The sequence below is a fragment of the Leiobunum rupestre genome, chromosome 9 (assembly GCF_980474605.1).
Source record: "Leiobunum rupestre chromosome 9, qqLeiRupe1.1.hap1, whole genome shotgun sequence".
Lineage (NCBI taxonomy): Eukaryota > Metazoa > Arthropoda > Arachnida > Opiliones > Sclerosomatidae > Leiobunum > Leiobunum rupestre.
Window position 1 is genome coordinate 7,865,063 of NC_143392.1, and position 20,424 is coordinate 7,885,486.

General features: G+C 33.8%; 5 protein-coding genes across 11 annotated transcripts; 3 read left to right on the forward strand and 2 right to left on the reverse strand.

Moving 5' to 3' along the window:
• The first annotated feature begins 3,352 nt into the window (after positions 1 to 3,352).
• SMSr (Sphingomyelin synthase related) lies at positions 3,353 to 6,450 on the forward strand. 2 transcript variants are annotated; one of them, XM_090158120.1, is made up of 9 exons: positions 3,353 to 3,496; positions 3,564 to 3,612; positions 3,682 to 3,873; positions 3,934 to 4,158; positions 4,222 to 4,358; positions 4,422 to 4,526; positions 5,274 to 5,391; positions 5,456 to 5,606; positions 5,669 to 6,450. In XM_090158120.1, the coding sequence occupies exons 2-9, from the start codon at positions 3,610 to 3,612 to the stop codon at positions 5,986 to 5,988; spliced, it is 1,251 nt and encodes a 416-aa protein (XP_090014246.1). In that variant the 5' UTR covers positions 3,353 to 3,496; positions 3,564 to 3,609; the 3' UTR covers positions 5,989 to 6,450. The 2 variants fall into 2 exon arrangements, with proteins under 2 accessions (XP_090014246.1, XP_090014247.1); XM_090158121.1 differs by having other exon boundaries at positions 3,353 to 3,492.
• Positions 6,451 to 6,986: 536 nt separating this feature from the next.
• LOC149926408 (glutaredoxin-2, mitochondrial-like) lies at positions 6,987 to 8,112 on the reverse strand. Its single transcript, XM_090158243.1, has 4 exons — positions 7,923 to 8,112; positions 7,749 to 7,787; positions 7,456 to 7,679; positions 6,987 to 7,387 (listed from the first exon to the last, which is right to left on the reverse strand). The coding sequence occupies exons 2-4, from the start codon at positions 7,759 to 7,761 to the stop codon at positions 7,262 to 7,264; spliced, it is 363 nt and encodes a 120-aa protein (XP_090014369.1). The 5' UTR covers positions 7,762 to 7,787; positions 7,923 to 8,112; the 3' UTR covers positions 6,987 to 7,261.
• Positions 8,113 to 8,320: 208 nt separating this feature from the next.
• LOC149926409 (non-selective voltage-gated ion channel VDAC2-like) lies at positions 8,321 to 12,828 on the forward strand. Its single transcript, XM_090158460.1, has 8 exons — positions 8,321 to 8,478; positions 9,665 to 9,736; positions 9,817 to 10,072; positions 10,687 to 10,797; positions 11,339 to 11,455; positions 11,524 to 11,674; positions 11,747 to 11,804; positions 12,275 to 12,828. The coding sequence occupies exons 2-8, from the start codon at positions 9,673 to 9,675 to the stop codon at positions 12,364 to 12,366; spliced, it is 849 nt and encodes a 282-aa protein (XP_090014586.1). The 5' UTR covers positions 8,321 to 8,478; positions 9,665 to 9,672; the 3' UTR covers positions 12,367 to 12,828.
• A 922-nt stretch (positions 12,829 to 13,750) lies between these two features.
• On the reverse strand, positions 13,751 to 16,714 carry LOC149926410 (uncharacterized). Of its 2 annotated transcripts, XM_090158759.1 has the most exons (12): positions 16,624 to 16,714; positions 15,957 to 16,204; positions 15,782 to 15,886; positions 15,366 to 15,465; positions 15,163 to 15,308; positions 15,017 to 15,100; positions 14,795 to 14,954; positions 14,693 to 14,741; positions 14,483 to 14,630; positions 14,248 to 14,419; positions 14,103 to 14,186; positions 13,751 to 14,046 (listed from the first exon to the last, which is right to left on the reverse strand). In XM_090158759.1, exons 2-12 carry the CDS (start codon positions 15,986 to 15,988, stop codon positions 13,858 to 13,860), a joined length of 1,269 nt encoding a protein of 422 aa, XP_090014885.1. In that variant the 5' UTR covers positions 15,989 to 16,204; positions 16,624 to 16,714; the 3' UTR covers positions 13,751 to 13,857. The 2 variants fall into 2 exon arrangements, with proteins under 2 accessions (XP_090014885.1, XP_090014886.1); XM_090158760.1 differs by lacking the exon at positions 16,624 to 16,714 and having other exon boundaries at positions 13,751 to 14,019; positions 15,957 to 16,168.
• Positions 16,365 to 20,415, forward strand: LOC149926411 (uncharacterized). 5 transcript variants are annotated; one of them, XM_090158761.1, is made up of 9 exons: positions 16,365 to 16,475; positions 16,833 to 16,896; positions 17,161 to 17,181; positions 17,237 to 17,286; positions 17,703 to 17,799; positions 18,167 to 18,339; positions 18,403 to 18,620; positions 18,695 to 18,845; positions 18,912 to 20,415. In XM_090158761.1, the coding sequence occupies exons 1-9, from the start codon at positions 16,429 to 16,431 to the stop codon at positions 19,009 to 19,011; spliced, it is 921 nt and encodes a 306-aa protein (XP_090014887.1). In that variant the 5' UTR covers positions 16,365 to 16,428; the 3' UTR covers positions 19,012 to 20,415. The 5 variants fall into 5 exon arrangements, with proteins under 5 accessions (XP_090014887.1, XP_090014889.1, XP_090014890.1 ...); XM_090158763.1 differs by having other exon boundaries at positions 18,926 to 20,415; XM_090158764.1 differs by lacking the exon at positions 17,703 to 17,799 and adding an exon at positions 17,484 to 17,523 and having other exon boundaries at positions 17,264 to 17,286.
• Positions 20,416 to 20,424: the final 9 nt, after the last annotated feature.

A 20,424-nucleotide genomic window follows, 5' to 3' on the forward strand; every position in this document is an offset into this window, starting at 1 on the left:
GGATTATTATCCTCCTTGGCGGAACCACTCTACGGCCTCTCATTGGCTGAAGGTTCAAAACGAACTGGCGACAAGCTCGGCCGTAGGCGGCAGCATTCTAGTTACCTATGAGATTTCTATGGCCTTGGCTACTGGAATCATTAGCGTCTTTTACACCCGTGACGGCCGAAAAAAAAACGAAAATTTACGAGTGAATTTGAAATATAAAACAACTTAGAAATTAGCCGAAAAACCTCAGAAAATAAGCTCAGTTAGTTGTGAACAAGACTATCGACCACAGATTTATTATGACAAACCCTGATTATGCATTACGTACGTGGCTTTAGATGTGCATGCTACATTGTGGATTTCTATTCTCAACTGAAAACTATCACTATGTCATCTTTCGGCGTTTGTTGAAAGATGGCGTAGTGATAGTTTTCAGTTCAATAAGCCTGTCTATAAGATTATCCAAAGGATTAGTATGTCTCTTAAGGAAATATATTTATCATGGACATTCGCAAAGCGACGTCATCAAGGAGGGGAAACAGCCTATCTAGCGATATCAACCATAGAAATCTTATAGGAGTATAAGATTTCTATGATATCAACGCTCTCTCGAGCCACGCTTTATTTAATTGTGCGTTTTCTGGCACGTTCAACTTAGATCTGTTCTCACTACCATAGAAATAGAAATTAGACTAGAAGCACGATTGGATTGGGTGGGGACGTACCAGATAGAAGGCTGCCATCAGAGTGGAATCGCGATAGTCGCGCCATCTCATAGTAACAATTTAAACTAAATAAGTAAATATGGTCACGTGGAATAACATAAAACAGATCGTAAGAAACGTATTAAAAACTTTTTTTATTTATCTGACATTATATTAAGTTATTTAAACAACTTTAGGAAAATCATAAAAATCTCAAGAATCTATTATATCTACCGTGTCACCCTTAAATTCCCACGTTAACATTGCACAATCATTGTAAGTCTGAAATACCACAAATCATCACAGTTAATAACTAAATTTTAATTATTTTAGTGTGGTTTAGAATATGCCTACATGAGATTCCAAAATCTTGGTTTCACCTAGGAGCAACAAACACAACACCCCACACAAGGAGAACGCAACCCGTCAAAAGTCGTGGATCTTCTTGCGTACGTTTTTCATTGGCTAGACGCATTAGCGCCTGCTGCCGTCGGAAGGTTATAATTCTTAAATTGTCTTCCCCCCCCCCGCACGTAAAACGTTCAGAGTAAAGGCTCGTGACGCTCGTCCAATGAAATTCGTACACAACCCTTCGTTAGCGTGTTTAAAGGCTAGCGGCGTTCTCCTTGTGTTTGTTGCTCCTAGCTTTCAGTGTCTTTTAAACTATCATCAGTATTAGCATATGTAACATAATTACTCATAAGTATGCCTCTGTATCACATTTCCATTGAAAAAAATTCAATGAGACCTTGTTTCACGCGGAACATACATTAAGCGGACCCAAAATGCAAAAATGCTTAAAATACTTGCGCTATTGAAAAGGTTACCATGGAAATGAAATCATGTGATCGCGAGGCACGAACTAAACTTGACATGGGCAAAGCCAGAATTTTCACTAACTTCCGTTTCCCATCAGAAAAGTTGATGACGTGAATTTCGTCACGGAGTTGTAAGTGACGTAATTTACGTCATATCCCGTGAACAAGGTTTCATTAACGAAAATGCTTTTATGGCATACTTATGAGTGATTATGTTACATATGGTATTAGTCAAGTCAAATTGAGTGGTTTCCGGTAGTTCACTTTTTCCGTAAGTTTTCTGAAATAACCTCGGATAAATAGGGAAACTAAATTACAATTACCAAAATCAATAAATATGCATACTCTAGAAGATATAAATATGCTTTGTTCTGGAATAGATATTTTTGGGAGCTCTTTCAAATTCTTGTTTTAGTAAAGAATTATTCATATTTCAGTTAGTTTTTTATTTCAGAATGTATAGGGTAATTTTTACTTACTTACTTTCAAATGGTGCCTTCCATTTTGAAAGTAAATTTCATCCGGCAGAAAATGTTTACTACACACAAAGTCATATGAAGTAGGCCTAATTGAAGATGGAATCCAATTTTCGCGATTTACCGCTAAAACCCATTTCCTAGTAATTCAGCATTTCTCAGAGGAAATCTTAGTGTAAAAAAATCTCTTATTCCGAAATTATTATAAAATATTTACTATAATATTACATACTTATGAAATTATATTTTATTTCTTTCCCAGATCTCTCTTTACAATGTGAAAAAGGGCAGTTTGTAACCATTTTTGCGGATATGCTTTTAGACGCAAAAGTTTAAACACGAAAAGACCGCCGCTGCGCACGACGTGATGCGCAGTGGATCGCCTTTTTTTATCCCTCTTCGAAATTCGCGTCGTAGCCATGGCGACAGTGTTTAATGCGTTTGTCAGATGGCGCGTACATCGCGATTCCACCCTAATGTCTGCCTTCTAGCTCGCCTGTTTCCCTTGGGATTGGCGGAAAGGGCAGTGCTTCTAGTCTAATTTCTATTTCTATGCTCACTACACTCGGTGAGTTGGCCGTGTTTCTGGCAACCCTGACATGTGTTTGTTGTCTAATCCATAGAAATCTCATAGGTAACTAGAATGCTGCCGCCTACAGCCGAGCTTGACGCCAGTTCGCCTTGAACCTTCAGCCAATGAGAGGCCGTAGAGTGGTTCCGCCAAGGAGGATAATAATCCTCCTTGGATCCGCTACTATAGCGGGAGATAGGTGACGTCATTCTCTCTTGTGACATTAAATTCTTGGCAGAACCACTCTTTGAGCTCTGATTGGCTGAGATCTGGCTATCGTCTGCCACGGCGTTTGGCCCATTTGCCAGTTACACGGCAGCATTCTAGTTACCTATGAGATTTCTATGGTCTAATCAAGGAGGATAGGAAGGGAGGCGAAGTAGGAGGGATGAACGCGCCAGCATCCTTGTTAGAAGTTTAGCGCTAAACTTCTTACAGGGATGCTAGCGCATTCATCCCTCCTACTTCGCCTCCCTTCCTATCCTCCTTGGTCTATTGACCAGTCAGACCATTGAATTGGGAATAGTACTGCTAGAATTACATAGGTGCGTTCGGGAGTCGTGGTTTCGCGAAACAAATTCTGAAATTTTGATTCGGCGGACTCAAGCCGCAACTCTATCATTATACCGTGGCGCCATCTATCACTTTCAAGGTGGAATATTGGGAAAAGTCATTTTCATACGATATAGTTCCCACCGCTAACAGCGGATGGCACCACCGACAAATGATAGAGTTCCCAATTTTTAAAAATTTGTTTCGCGGAAGGTAGATTTAAATTGTAATTCTAGCGGTACTATTCCCAATTCAATGAGTAAGACTTGACGCTTGGCCCATGCTTGACGTGTAAGATGGGCCTTTCAATTTTAAATTTTGGCATTTACAAAATCGTATACTTTGCGCTATTGAATTCCTAAAATTATATTTAAGCAAAACATGTATGTATTCGGGACTCAATAAGTGCATAGCACTTTCTCTTCCTGATAAATATAATTATTATTATAACAAGGATGTGAAGAATTTTGCCTAGAATTTATTTCTCTTTTCGGTCTAGGATGGTATGTATTATCTGTAAATTGACTTTTATTAATTAATGCAAAATTTAACTTGGGTATTTCTTTTTCTAGGTTCGTGATAAAAATGCAAAAAAATCCATTGCTAAAGTTGAAGATTGGACTGTGCAAAACGTAAGCCAGTGGCTGGAAAAAAATGGGTTTCGGAAGTACAAAAAATTATTCTGCGAAATTCATGAAATTGATGGAGTTGCTTTATTGGCTATTAACGAACACGATCTTAAGGCGCCTCCAATTGAATTAAAGGTTTATTCTACTTAACACTAAAAAAAGATTAAAATTTATACTTAATTAAATTATAAATAGGTCTTAGGAGATATTAAAAGATTGTCACTCGCTATTCGGGAGCTACAATTTAAAAGTCAAATTGTATCCTCGCCAAATGCATTTGCAGTTGATGGACCGATTTCACATCATCATTCGCACATATTGAATAAAAAACGCCAGAAAAACTACAATAGTGATTCTTCAGAATACGGAACGAGTGACGCTAGTGCAGAAGATAGTTACAGCTCTGGTAAACACAAAGAGGTAATTTAATAAAATAAAAGTTTTATGTTATTTGCACCTCCAACATAATCTGTATTTTCACAGTTAAAACCTGAAGTCTGGAAAACTTTAGTCGCTTTGTTTTATTTTGTGACTGTAACATGGATTACAGCTATTGTGATGGTTATTGTTCACGATAGAGTCCCTGATATGAGAACCTATCCACCACTTCCCGATATCTTGTGAGTTATTTATTAGACACAGAGTTTTAGGTAATTTTAAATTAAATGCTTTTTCATTCGTAGTCTAGATAATGTACCCCTCATTCCATGGGCGTTTGCAATGTGTGAACTATCTGGCCTCGTTCTATTTCTTAGTTGGTTTTCGATACTCATCCTTCATAAACATAGGTATGTTGCCTTAATTTTCCTTCAAACAAGCAATTAGTTCTTTTTTATTGCGTACTTTAACCTCTTCATGGTCATAGATAAGTTTTTAATCTTGTGTATACACTTTTTCTCATTATCTATGAGCAAACTGTGTCAAGAGTTTGTAGTGGCATTGAAGTTTGGAAATTATCAATTTTTGGGGATTTTTCCACAGTTTTGTGTTTGCTCAATTTATATCATACAAAATACATATATTTCAACAACAAAATTACATATTGTAAATGTACATTCACAACAAATTTTAATGTATATAATAAATCGTAGCTAGAAATTCCTATACTGCAAATATTATTTCTTTTTCAAAATGAATTTCATAAGAAAAAAATAAAGACAAAATGAGTTATAATAGAGACTGTTGAAAACTATTACATCACAAAAATGTGGTTCATAATTTAGTAAATATCACCTTATTTTGAGCCATGATGCAGTTTATGCTTCTGCGGTAATGAGGGGTAACACCCATTGACTCCTGCCCCGAGATACTTGTTTAATGGATATCTACTTGTGAAAGATATATTATACATTGCGCTATTCACCAATTTCAAGTTTTTAACACATTCTGTTAATTTGAAGAGGTTAAATTAGAAATAAATTTTCAAGTTTCCTTAATTTTAGGCTAGTGATTGCCGTAGTTTGAATGTAGAATGTAAATTAACCTTAGAAATCTTTTTTTGTTTTGTTTCTTTTTTATATTGTCCAAAACATAAGATTCATTCTACTACGTCGTATGTTTGCGCTTTTTGGATCAGTTTTTCTTCTTAGATGTGTCACGATGCTAATAACCTCGCTTTCCGTTCCTGGCAAACACTTGCAATGCAAAGCCCGAGTACGTTAAAAGCTATATTCTATCTTTCAACTTTAACAATAACCATAACCTTAATGCTCCTTAGCCGTATGGGAACTGGAAAGACAAAATTTTACAGGCATTCATAATATGGCAAGGGGGAGGGATGTCGATTCAAGGAGTGCGGACCTGCGGTGATTACATGTTTAGCGGTCATACTGTAGCTCTAACGCTACTAAATTTCTTCATCACAGAATGTAAGACAACCGTTTAAAGCTTTTCTCATTAACAAAACCTAAACGAATGATAAATTTTCCAGACACTCCAAGAAGAATGTATTATTTGCATACGTTCACTTGGGTATTCAACCTTTTTGGAATATTTTTCATACTAGCAGCTCACGAACATTACTCGATTGATGTTTTTATCGCTTTCTACATATCAACTCGACTCTTTCTGTACTATCATACCTTGGCTAACAACCGCGCCCTTTTGCAAGAGGACAATAAGCGAACCCGTATTTGGTTCCCGCTGTTTTATTTCTTCGAATCGGGGGTTGATGGCATAGTGCCAAACGAATACGAGTGGCCCTTAAAAATTCCCAAATTTATTAAGAAATTTGCTCCAAAATCTAGTTGATTATACAAATAGTCCCGTATAACTTTGTTCAAGTAGTTATAACCAAGACATATTATTTTTTTAATAGTTAAATGAATTGGTTAGCATTGCTCATTTTGTATTATGGAAGTAAATTGGCTTTACATTCCTTATTTAATTGGAAAATTATAGTGATCTCATTTTCCTTTAAATAGGCCATTCTCATTTAAGAATAAGTATGGCAGCAGCCGTTTTTAGTCATGCCAACTTAAACTCTCTCTCAAATATTGTTATTATTTAATTTTTTTTTGTTAAAATATTTGACCATTATTTCAGTACTCTGGCTTAACATTATGGTTCCCAATTTTCCATAACTGCCATGAAAATGAAATAGTAAAATATCAGTTGAAAACTTAAAAAAAGCTTGAGGTTAGAAAGCTTGTAAAATTTATCAAAGTACAGTGCTACAATACTTTTCCAAGGCGTGTATTTTATATTACATAAAAATTGCTTCTGTGATAAAATCATAAATGTTATATTTTCCAAGACTTAAATATATAAAACTTATGCGTGTAATTTTTCTATCAACTTTTTTGCAACTAGGCATCACAACTTTTGTCTATGAATGAAATGTAAATTTGAGTATACTATTTACTTTCAGGATTTGCGTATCTTAATAAATTACTTTAAAAATTTTATCTAATAGGCGCTTAAATAAACATCCTTCAAGGAAATCACCAAGAAGTAATATTTATGATAGCCAGGACTTGCAAGTTCTGTTTATATAGTGCTTGTTAATTTTATAATGGAAACTTTTCACTGTAAACAGAATGACTTGTTTTTGCTAAGTTTTATTATGTCAAAAAAAGCTACCTGGTTAAAAGGGGATACCTTTTGCATACCATGCAGGTGAAAAGTTTCCATTAGTTTAACAAGTACTTTATAAATAGTGACTTGCAGGTCCTGGCTCTCAGAAATATTACTTCTAGGCAATTTCTTTGAAGATGTTTTATTGAAGCATCTATTAAAGGAAATGAAAGTTGGAATCCTCACCAAATTTTTATTATCTTTAAAAGCTATTATTTACAAATATTCTTAAAATTGGAATAAGCCAAAATGAAATGGCTTTTAATTACAATTTGCCACAGTTCGTAAAAATACGGCGTTAGTTTAAAATGAAAAAAGAGTGGATTTTGGTCTTTCATAGTGAAAAAATAGTTCAGCAAATAGCAATGCCACTGCAACGTATTTTAAAAGTGTTCGTTTAAAGTCAGTGTTGAGAAAACATTTTTTTATAATACTGAAAGAGATATCTTCATAAATCCATCTTTTGCACCGCGTCACAACTCAAAATTAGTTCACGCAATTTGTTTTCTTCAAATAATTTTTTGGTTTCTGTTCCACCACCAATGCACTGTCCATTTATGAAAACGCGGGGTACCTTTCAAATTAAAAGAGATTTATCAATTATAAAGCTAACTTTGCAAATAATGTTAAAAATCTTTTTACAGTGCGTGCGCCAGTCATGTCCTTCAGTGCATCTTGAATTTCCATTCCGTCTTGCCTACTGTCCAACTCTATGGCTTTATAAGCTACTTTTAACTCTTCAAATACTTCTTTGGCCATTTTGCAATAAGGGCAGAATGATTTTGAAAATATCACAATGCAATTTTGCTTGATAACACTTTGAATAAATAAGAATACTGGAGAATCTGGATTTATCGGTTTTGTACCTGTGTAAAATTTAAATTTTAAAACGTGATTGTGTACTTTAAAATCTATATACTTATGATCGTACTCACCAGCTGAACCCATTTTAACAAATGAATTATCGAAAATCGCTAAAACCACGAAAAGATAAAAACCCGTTAATTTAAAAGCGATCATGAAACATGAATAATGTATCCAAATAATTCGCACGCGATTAAAAATACTGGGCTTCGTAATAATCAAAAGCTTTAGCGAAAAACCCGTACCTCACGATTTCACTTCCGATGAAAATTTACAGCACACTTTCGCCTTTTTTTTTCTGGGGTTAGGGGGTCAGTTGGATTGGTCGCGTGGGTAAAAATTATTTCACCGACAAGTTATCATCATAGTATTTGGATGCTTTGCAGGGTTTTGAGTGCCGCTCCTTTACTTTTATCTTTGATTTTATATGGCGTTAGATCGAGGCGTGGCGTGACTCTGACGTAATAAGGTCGTACGGTTAACGCCGGTTTCGTCACAATAAGCGAATACTTTTGGCTTGCCTTGGAGTAGCTTACGGCCAATTTCGATCTTTACATTCGAAGAGGCTGAACGATAAGAGTTGCTATTGGTGTAGTTCCGGCATAGAGTATAGAAGAAGCTTCTTCTATACTCTATGGTTCCGGAGAGCGTAGGGCAGTCTAATAGTTTCAACTAGATTCGTGTGCAAGAGAGGTTTTTTCCTCGAGCGTGATTTTACATTTACGGACCCCTCCAAGGAGAATAGCCAGAAGAACGTGGTCATTTTCACCCTTTGGGTCAAAGTTCATTCCATTTAAATAGGTGAATTAACTTTTAATATTTCTCATTTTATTAAGTAATTTTAGTGTATATTTTGTTGGTCGGGATTTGGGTAAGACAATTCTATTCCGGGTTATTTGGTCTTGCCAAAAGTTGGCTTCGTACATTGGGCAAGGCCCTCAGTAGGGTAGTTGTTTTTGGGCCTACTTTTACCTTATTTTCCTATCCAGTTAAAAAAATTAGGTCTAACCGTGTAATACGAACCAATCGTTTATCTAAATAAAAGTAAGATCTCTGAATATATAGTTTGGTAACCATTTCGAAGGTGTGGTGAAAGTTGACCTTGAGGAGTAAGAAAATTAAATGCCAATGACCTTAAACTGACAAAGCATCTTGATCAAATTACTTTATGCATTATAGGAAAAGGTTTTTCAGTTTTATTGTCATTAATGTTGATTGGTGGGAGGGGCTTTAAATATTTCTTAGATTTATAACTTGGTAACTGATACGCCTGGTACTTTTAATGTGCTTTATAATGAATGGAATGACCTACACGATCTTTCACTTCCTTGATTTTTAATTTATATATTTATGGGTATTTTTATTGTCATGAATCTTGTGCTGTAGTTTAATAAAACTACAATGCTTTTAAGTGAATGACCATGCCAGTTTTATGTAAAATTTAATTAGTGGCATTTTCTGCTTAACTGAGGGCGTAGTCACTGTAATAATAAGGAATTATCTAGATTTTGCAACCATAATAAAATTGGTTTGGTTTCTAAATTTTGGTTGTTGTTAGAAATCTTACAAAAATAATTAATTTAAGAAATTTAGAGAAAACCTTAGTTAGCTTAAATGAATGTCTTTGCAAATTTTTTTCAACGAGAAGAATCCACCAACAGTCATTGAATTATGATGGTAATAGGACCATTAATTTTAATTAGAAAAATGTAGTACAGAGGCAGAATATGCCTTCAAGAGGTGGTTACAAAATTAACCGCCTCAAAAGTATATTCTGCCAAAGTACTGGGTTTTTTCTTATTAACGGTCCTATAGAGAAGTATAGCTCTGTAGCTTTAGACTATGGCCGCCATTTTGAGGGCAGTTTTTTATCTATAGGAAAAAGCATGGGTGACGTCGACATATGTCACGCCGATATTACTCTATTACCATTGTTTTACTTCACTAAGTCTGTTCAAAATAGTAATTTTTTAAATATTTTTCTTAGTTGTTGCAATGGCACCACCATCTTATTCAGACTTGGGAAAACAAGCTAAGGACTTGTTTAACAAAAACTACCGTAAGAATTTTTTCTTTGGGGCTCCTAAAACGTCTTTCAATATTATATTTGCTAATTGGCAAGATACATATATTAACTAGATTTTGGCTTGGTGAAATTGGACTGCAAAACTAAAACACCTTCTGGGGTTGAGTTCACTATTAATGGAACTTCGCACAACGATACAGGGAGAGTCAATGGCTCACTTGAAACAAAATACAAAGTTAGCGAGTATGGGATGACTTTGAAGGAAAAATGGAATACCGATAACACAATAGCTACTGAAATTTCGGTTGAAGATCAACTAGTCAAAGGTTTGAAGTTGGCATTCGATGCCACCTTCGCTCCTCAGAGCGGGTAAGCTGTTTCCTAATTAATAGACAGGGAATGAAAATCCTCTTTTTTTGGGATAACTGAAGCTACTTTACAGGGTTGGCAGATTTAAATCATGTGAGTTTAATTTAAAAAAATTATGATTTTATAGCCAAATGACAAAAAAATTTAAGTTGAATTACCAATACCAGCTAATTAAATTAGGAAAAAATTACAACCCTGTTACATTATTGGAAGGTAGTTAATAACCCTACAGTGTGTAGTTTTTATATTTTATAACGTTAGTTGGAGTAATATATGTGGTACATTTTGGAGCGTAGAAAAGTATTGTGAACCTGCAAAAGTACACGTTTCAAGTTGGTTTAGAGTGATTATTTATCACTTATTTTATTTCTGTTTTAACAAAATTTTTGTGTGGTGAAAAATTACAATATCAAATGTCAATCTGCGCAGGAAATTAGTATTTTCATTTTCCTCTATTTTGCGTTATATTTTGGCAACTATTTTCAAAAAGGTTAAAGGGTTGGGGAGGGGAGTCCTTCTACCGCACGTTTAGATAAAAAATTATCAGTTTCATGGAGAGGTCAAAGGAAAAAGAAAAGAGAGTCATTCTCCGTGGCATTTGCTTTTAATTCTAGAAAAAAAACTGGAACTGCAAAGAGTTCTTACAAGCTTGATCATATCAATTTGAACACTGATGTTGATTTTGATTATGCTGGTCCTATTATCCACGGCGCTGGAGTTATCCAGTTAGTATTATTTTCTCTATAGTATTAGCATAAAATTTATAATTATTTTTTCGTGTCAGTTCCTCATTTTTCAGGTGTAAAACTGTTACTGAGACCCAAATCATTAGGCCCTTGCTTCATTCTTAAATTGGCAGCTTTCATAATTCGTTTTGCATGTGAAATACCTCTGTTATGGTCAACAATGCAGTTAAATTTGGCTGATAGCTTAAGACATGCAGTGTCGATCTCAAAAGCATCATTTCAAATTCAGTTTATATATGTGAAAGCTGTACCTTTGAAATTGTATATTTGACGCTTCAGAGGCGATTACATTTTAGGGTATGATGACAAATCTAAGTCAGTTAATTTTTAATCGGTAATATCCTGAATTAAAGGCCTTAAAAAAATCGCTGGCTGACTTGGTCTCAATTTGGTAACTTGCATATTAGCGTAGCTGATTATTATTTAAACTAACTGACACTTAGCGAAAATAATTGTAGACTTATAATATAGTTAAGTCTTCATAAGTCAATTGTGAAGGAAAATGGTTTTATTTCTACAGCTACCAGGGGTGGTTAGCCGGAGCTCAGCTCTCTTTCGACACTGGTAAGAGTAAGCTTACCAAGAGCAATTTTGCTGTTGGTTACCAAACACCTGAATTTGTTCTACACACAAATGTGTAAGTTTATTGGTAATTTTCTAAGCTTTTTTACTATTTTAAAACAAAAAAATTCACACGGGCTTTAGAAATGATGGCCAAGAGTTTGGTGGCTCAATTTATCAGAAAGTAAATGACAAACTAGAAACTGGTATTCTCTTAAATTGGACTGCTGGAAGCAACGCCACAAGATTTGGGTTGGGGTGCATTTACAAGCTCGACAAATCCTCCTCTGTTAGGGTAAGAAATTTTATAGGCTTTTCTTCAAATACGGTTTTGGAAATATTATATCTTGCTTATTATTAATTATAGGCTAAAGTTAACAACTCGAGCCAGATTGGATTAGGATTCTCTCATAGGCTAAGAGATGGTAAAATTAAATGCTGAATACATCTTTAGATTAAACAATTAGGGATTTTCATTGAGAAACCACAATTATAGGGACAAGGCACTTGACGCCATTTTGAGGGAGGGAAACGTCACGACATCGTACCGTTATAGCTAATTTCGCGCGCTTTTCCCCCAGTGGGTGGATTTTCAGGAGTGTGAGATAGAGCGTAGTGACGTTCTACCTCCCCCAACTGCCTTGTCCCTATGTTTACCATAAATCTGAGGTCCCTTATATCAGGTTAAAAGTGAAAAAGGTTTAGGTTGAAAATATTGATTAATAGTCAGAAGAAAAATATTAAGTAAAATATTTTCCAAAAGGTTTTATTAAATTTTGGGCAATTTTTTTAATTGGCAGGTTTCAAAAATTGAAAATCCAATTGTTTTCTATTCATCAGTCAATTTAGAATTTATGCATTGATGTTCTTTAATTCTACTATTTATTTTTTGAAGGTGTTCAACTGACACTATCAGCTCTAATTGAAGGCAAGAATATCAACCAGGGGGGTCATAAATTAGGTCTGGGATTGGACCTGGAGGCGTAAAAGTGTTGGTTCACGCATACTTATAGAGAAGGAGTTTATCCGTTAATAATATTCCCCATGAAACAAATTCAATTCTTTAGCCATGTTTCTAGTTCTTCAGTCGATCCTTTCTCTTTAATTTTTTCCTCTTTTCCTCGTGATTGCATTCAAGTGAAAAATTTCTGTAAATTAGGTTCTTGTTTTGAAAAAAATATTGAAGCTTACTCAACAAAGGGAATGTCTGTGTCGAGAGTATTGTAGGTTTTTTTGGAAATATGATACTTAGAGTTAGTCGGATACAGACTGTTTCCAAGTTCCCAGTTGATATCGCAGCTATATTGATATAATGAACACTATCTTTAGGTTTAAGCTAAATTTGATTTGTTTTTGGAAGGAGGGAATTGCCACTGTTCTTAAGTAAATGGCATTTTCTTTGTAGCGATATTTAAAATTGAAAGTAAAAAGGAAAAACAGTTGACTGTATTTTTTATCATTCTTCCATTTCCTACTTCGTAGAGATCATATGAGGGGATATTTTAATCGGGGATGGGGAGAGAAACTTATTGAGGGCCATTAAATTACTGGTAAAATACATTCTAAATATTTTATCCTTAAATAATACTTTTAATTTCAAATGACCAGATTCTTTTTCTACCAGAAGAAGAAGAATATAGGTCTGTGCGAGTACTTGATCAGCATCAAGTACCCGTTGAGTTTTGAGGTCAAATACTCTTAACTCTAATAAGAAAATTGTAAATACTCTTCAATTGTAGAGTATCAGAAATTTGCCTTAATCAGGTACTCTAATAAACCACCTGTAAAACTCGCCGAATGGTTTTCCTGCCGACAATATTCGGGTACTCTACAATAATTTTTGTCATAGCCAGTCACCTGTGTAGGAAAATGGAAATAAATCCAAACGAACATCCCTTTATTATAAGTTTTTTTTTAGTTTTGGTTTTGAGAGCTTAGAATTATCTCTGCTGCGAGTGCCTGAGTAATGTTCTTTAGTTTAGCGTTTTGTAAATCATTTTTAACTTGTTAGTTGTTACCTAACATCCATTTAAGTAGTAACTAGTAGGCTAATTTAAATTTTTCTTAATTACTCGCTTACCTGAATAGAACTCTTCGATTAATCAAGTACCCGAACGATTTTTTCTGCTAGAGTACCTGAACAGGTTTTTCTGACTACTTGACTAGTCGAACAAGGAAAATTTTGAAATAATCGAATACTCTACAACACAATTCGATCAAAATATTACCAGACTCCACTACCCGATTCAAAATTTATTAATACTCGAAAAGTTTGTAAATTTTGGGAAACTACTCTATATATTTATCTAGTCTGGGTTATGATTCTTCTTCTAATAAGCAAACAATTTATCACTTTTACTATCAGAATGACTTTAATATCTCATAGATACGGGTTAAACTCTTTGAAGTTGACTCTCGGAGAATATATTTTCTAGTATTTGTACATTATCTTACAAGTAATGCGAAGTTCAATCGTTTTCATTGAAGATTCTGAAAATGTAAACGCGAATTGGCCATCTTGGCCAAGGCACTTGATCTTGGACTTTTCAAGTTAATCGCTGGAATAGGTTCTTCTCTGATTGTATTATTTCTGAACCTCCCTGTTCCTGGTCTTGAGCTGGTGACAATTTGTTTGCCAATCTGGGATGCGATACCAAACCTTATAGTCTATAAATTCAAACATTAGATACACCGATGCTTCTAAAAATTGTTGGTTTCCTTACTTTGTTGGTGTTAAAAGTGGGAAATTCTAAATTGTGTGAGAAATCTTGGGTGGGCGATGATATATCGGGAAGAATAGATTTATTCTGAAATATATTTTAGCTTTGAACTCTTAAAAAATTCAAGAAAAAAATTATTACGACTTACATTTACATGGTCTTGGAAAAAATAAGTTGAATCTGGAGTTATTGGTGATAATTTAGGTACAGCCATTTTAGATAGGCGTTTGGAATTATTATAAAGGGAATTTCTACGATTTTCACGCAATCCTGAGATGCTAGATGATGGACGATATTGAGGTACAATTGAACCCGTTGATCTAGGTAAGATAAGTATTTTTCTTATGATAAAATAATAAAATTTATAGTCTAAGGTTTCTTACTTAATTTTCCTATCTTGCAAAACTTTACTGGAAATGGTCAAAATGCCTTGTAGTGGTTGAGATAATGGTGATACTGGTGGAAGGAACTGTCTGCTTTCGTCAGCTGTCAGTGGACGCAAGCTTCGTTTGATTCTTGGAACTGCAGAATCTAAATAATGTGAGAACTGTTGTTTATCTTCCTTAGAGTAGAATTCCTATAGGGTTTCTTACATGGTCTGACTGTGTTGGCGTTATTTAGAACACTCTGCCAATTTTGAACCTTTAAAATAATTTTTTACTATTTTAAAGCTAGGATTAATTTATTTTCCTTACTTTTGTCATTAACCTCTTCACTAACTCATCTAAAACCTTTTCTTTGAGCATACAAATATCCCATTCGTTTGATTTTTTGAAATTTTCTTCCAAATTAGTTTCGTTTAATAACAATTTTGTGCTTAGCTCATTGTCTTGTGCTAATATTTCTTCATGGAATCTGAAATACATTTTATACTGTATGTAAAATCTGGTAATATACAAGTTTGCATCACAACTTACAAATCCACTGAACCTTTTTGCGATTCACTTTGTTCATGCAACTCGTAACAGTTGTAACTGTCTTTTGGATTTTTTCCAACTATTCTATTGGGAGATATATGTGTCAAAGATACATTTTTTAGCTAATTAAAGTTTAAGAGTCAAACCTTAAGTGAGGAAACTCTTTGGCCCAAATCTTACAATCTTCTATTATTTCTTCACCAACAATTGTTGGGTATTTATCCTCATACAAATAGTCATCTATTGCTTCTAAAACTTCTTTCAATTTTCCACTATTAGCTGTGTCTATGTCCTAAATAGAAGACAATCAAAAAAACAATTTTCCAATAATATCAATTTATTAATTTACCTCTTCCCATGAGCAAGAACTATTGGATCTATCCGTATTTTCGGATACATCTGATAGCAGTGAACCAAAACTAGCTTCTCTTTGCATTGATATTTTATGGCTATGGTTTGAATAATGATATTCAATCTATTTAATTCTTAATTCATTCTTATCAATAATGCTAAATTATATAGATTTTGGTTGATTTCTTATACTTAAATTTTTTTTTAAATTTAAGCCCTTATGCAATTTTACAGTCATAACACAGCTGCATACGAACGCAAAGTTACCAATTTGCTAAGGTTTTTAAATGTAAGAATTGTCTTGATATTTATAAATGTAGCTTCTAAAGCTATAATATTTATTTAAGATTTTAGAATAGAAGATAAATATTTATGTACTGATTCTTTATCTTGATATGCAATTAAGCCACTTACTTAATGTGACTTGGCTTTTGTACCAAATTGAAGCTAATGGCTTTTTCTGTTTCTTCATCAGGATGGGGAGGGATAAATTTAAGGTGATTATCCACCGTTGTTTGTCTGTTAATGAGCAAAATAGGTAATTAACTCACCTAGGCAATTTCTTTAAAATTAAGCGAATTAATCTTACGTGTCGAGTTTACGTATTATCCTTCTGCTCATTTTATTTTTTTTAATTTATCATTAAACTTTCCATAATATTTTGTTAGACATAATCACGGTTAGTTTCCATGACACCATCGTGATAGTGTGTAATGAGATTTTTGGTTGACATATTGCTCAGTTCCACTCTGTTTATTCGAAGCAGGGGCAGAATAATCAATATCCCTTAGGTGGGTTGCATGGAGCAGCTGCAGTTCCAGGGAGAGGGCAGGCTGACTAAATAATAGGACTGTCACAAAAGTCACCAGGGCTGAGAGGGGGGCCCCTTTATTTAAAGGGAAAGCTTATTCTGTCCAGGGAGAGCATCATAATGATTCAGAGGCTCCGTTGCTTCAGGGCATCCCAAAGGGGCCTCCAATAGGCCTCGAGTAAGTTATTTACTATGGACCTTTTTAGTTAATTCAATAAATTACTCAAAAATGATCGACGCTATATAAGCTATGGGGCAGTTTTTAAGTTGTTGCTGTGGTTGCAAAAGCTTTCAAAAGTAAGCAATCTTTTAAATTTTGTTCTGTCAAGCCTTGGCTTAAAACTATAAGTTAACAAACTTCACAATATATAAAATTTAAGGGTTTTTAGAGCTTTTTTTAACTTTAATATTGTTTTGTTAAGATTAATATTAATTTTACATTTACCTGTTTATAAGACTTCTTACATATTTGTTTTCCTAAGATTTCGTTTATCAGTTATGATAAAGGGGAAGTTATCTTTATTCTTATCGGAGCTCGAATCTTGTTTCGTACAAAGAGCTTAACAAATGTCTTAATTTTCACCTAACCAAAATGTCGCTAAAGGAATATGTTGAAAATATTGTTCCTTATTGCTCCTACATTTTGCCGTTTAGATGTTGGAGTGTATGTAACTATTCAAATAGAAGAACTAGATTTGAATCTGGGAGCCTTGTTGAAGTAAATTTTCTTTCAATCTTAAACTGTGTAATTATGAACAAGATATACCTATCATTAGCTATCTAATCAATTAGACCCGAAATCATAATGCTACAGTCTTTCAAATGGTTTGGTAATTATTAGGAGATAATTTAAAAATTGATCGTAGCATGTAATTGTAGCAATGTAGATGTTGAAAGTTTTTAGATATTATAAAATTGTAATATATTGGGTCTTGAACAAATGTGAAGCTAGATTGTAAAAATGATACTTCGTATTTTTCAGTTTGAAACCTTGATTGATGAGGTAATATAAATGGCATAAGGGCTACTTTAAATTTAATTGATTAGTTCAAATTAAGGTTGAGTCGATTGAAATTCTGTTTCAGGTAGAATATAGGCAACCAACTAGGTAAGCTAGTAAAAAATCACATAGTTGGTTTAATTCAAAGAAAACTGCATGGCATGAAAATTTTATTTTCATTTCATTAAATCGGCACGTTAAGCTTCTATAAATTTTTTATAATCTTTCGTTTAATTTATTCTATCAGCTATTTATTTAAAAACTGAACGGGAATTTTTTCAAAATATTCCAACCTTTCCTTTTAGTATTTCATCTTGGCTAAGTCTGAGACGGAATAGGAATAAGGTACGTTCGTAACCTTCAACACAAATTCTAATTCTATCCAATGGCAAAAACTACTTTTTCCATTTTTTACACACTCGCTTAGCTTAAAAAGAAAATCGGGATTTTCATGTTAGCAGTTTTTTTCACATTTTTTGTTTTTCTATACACTTTTTGTTTTTGTCGCAACATTTTTGTTTTAGTATTTTAACCAAGCGTGAAAAAGAACTCCTTAAAGTCAAAGAGTTTGAGCTTCTCCATAATGAGCAAGTTTTAAATGATGCAGAAATTGACAAACAGGTAGCTCAATTAAGAGTATTATTTGTTTTTTTTCCTTACAAACTTCCATTGTTTTTATATATATTTTCATATGCATCTTGATTTTTAAGCACTAAATTGACTGTAGCTTTTGTTAGTTTTTTATTCTTGGTTCCTTATTTGCATAATTTTTATCATTGCATTGGCATTCACATTTTTTAGCATGTTTTTAATGATCTGTTTCAGAAATAACACACTTACACTAGCTTATTTGAAGGGCCTACAAAATACAAAATTTGAAGTGAATTTGAGGTTGACTAATGAGACATTTAACATAGCAATTTGAATTTTGTTACATTTTACGTAAATTTTTCTCCCATTATCTAATTAGTAATGTATGTTTTTGCAGTTGGCTCAACAGGAGGAAGCATTAGAGTTAGAGGAAGAAGCGGCAATTGAAGCCAGGAGGGAAGCTGCTAGAGTGGCTCGTATTGTACAGTCTCCTGAGATCATCGATCCAGCCAAGCTAGCTTTCACCACTAACCCTAATGCTTGGGTCACCTCAGAAAATGAAAACGAATGGTAAGGTTACAGGTTTTTTTATTCATTTTAGGACTGGCAACTGAAATTCAAAATGGTTTGTAGGGCTGAATGTATTCCCTCTCGCCAGCAGGCCAGGTTTATGGATATAAACAACGGCCTTAAAAATTCAACGAATCCTAATGACGTAGAATATCATTCCAAATACCCAAACTTAAATTTCAAACTAGAACAACCCGCACAAAGTAGTAACGGTGTCCTTAGGGAGACCACCAATAGCACTCCACCTTCTTCCATTGATCTCGAATGGGAAAACGAAGAGGGTAAAGTAGTTATCACAACAATTTTTTACTTTTGAACAGCAAAATGTTTCAATTAACACTCGTTAAAAACTTAGGATTGACACCACCAACTAATATAGCTGCTTCCATAACTGACGATGATGATTTAACGTCGATGGCAATCACGTCAACTCCTAGCAATGTTTCTAGACGATCTACCCCATTATCTAATGGCAATGAATTAGAATGGGATGGAGATTTTCACAGGTCAGTTTCGACCTTGTTTGAGATAGTGACATTAAAAATTTATCCATTGAAATACGGTTATTTTAGCACCGAAATTACAGATTTGGACACAGAAACGGAACAGCTCATTTCTGAAATTGAAATGATGACATCAAAAGCCTTATCCGAGACTGACCCTGAAAGATGACAGTAAGGTCGTTGGTGTTTTAGGTAACAGTTTGTAGGCATATATTATCACAAAATGAGGAGTTTAGAGTACGGAAAAGGAAGTATTTAAGATGAAAGATTGCGACAGATCAACATTGACACATCATTATTAGGGGCCTTGGACTTTAACCAAAAACTTTGATTTAAAAAAAAGTGAACGCCCCTCTTACGTTTACATCACTAACATCGAGCACAATATCATCGATTACGCTTCAAAAATATGGCTCAGGCAGACTTAATGACTCTACCTTTTGCCTAAATGTAATTTTAAATTGGCTCACCGAAAGCGAAGAAAGTCTTTCATAATTTGTATAGGTGTACAATAATGTATCATAGAAGGATAAATTGTTCTTTTGTAAAAGGTTGTGTACACTAGGATAATTATCTTCCATTTTTGAAATCGTACAGCTTGTCAGAGCATATCCCTAGTCATTAGTTTCTAAGCTGAATTTCAAAACTAGTGCGTGAGAGATAAGAATGTTTTTATATTAGATGAATAGATGTGCTTTCAGTTTTTCAAACCATTTTAGTTTTTTTTAGCATTTCAAAAACTCAATCCTATATTCTGTTTAAATCACCCCATTACTAAACTTTGTTTTAAAAGTTTGAAATTATCAAAAGTAAAATTTAATAAGACTCAAAAATACGGGCACAAAGTTCTAAAATTTAGTATAAATAATCGTATTGTGGATTATTTTAAATAAGCAATTTAGTAAAAGAAAATAAAACAAAATTTTAGAATTTCAGTAATAAAATGCCCTCAAATATAATTAATAATAATAATTCCGCAATATTAGGTAATGTCATTAAAAAAATCATTGTATAAAAAAACTGCATATTCTAATTTTATACACAGAGCTCTATATATAAATATATCAAAAATTATGAAATGTTATTTTGCGGAGTATTAACTTGGGTCTGCAAATATTTATGGAGAAAAATTAACTTGGAAAGTGTTAGACGCTGCCTTTACAAAAAAAAAGTAATTAATAAATTAAAAAGCTTTGTCACTTTGGTCGCAATATTTTTGTGATTAACTCAATGTGGTAGGAACAGCGGATAAAAAGTGCCCATTTTTTAGGAGTGGAACTAGTCAGTTGATTTGGTCTCGTGAAATTCTAAAGCTGTTTGAAATAAGTTTTGTAATTTGAGTCTCGCAGATCGAAGGAATGTACGACAACTGTGCCAATGATTTGGAAATGATCTTGAAAATCAGTTTAAATAAGGTTTTCTGTTAATGCCCAGGACTTAGAAGAAAAAATATTCTAAGTTGTTCGTAATATCAGTAAATTTCTAATTTAGTGTCAGATATATATATAAAAAACCAATTGCAGCGGAATATTTTTCATACTGTGGAACATAAAAACATTTCAATTTAACAGATGGGAGTGTG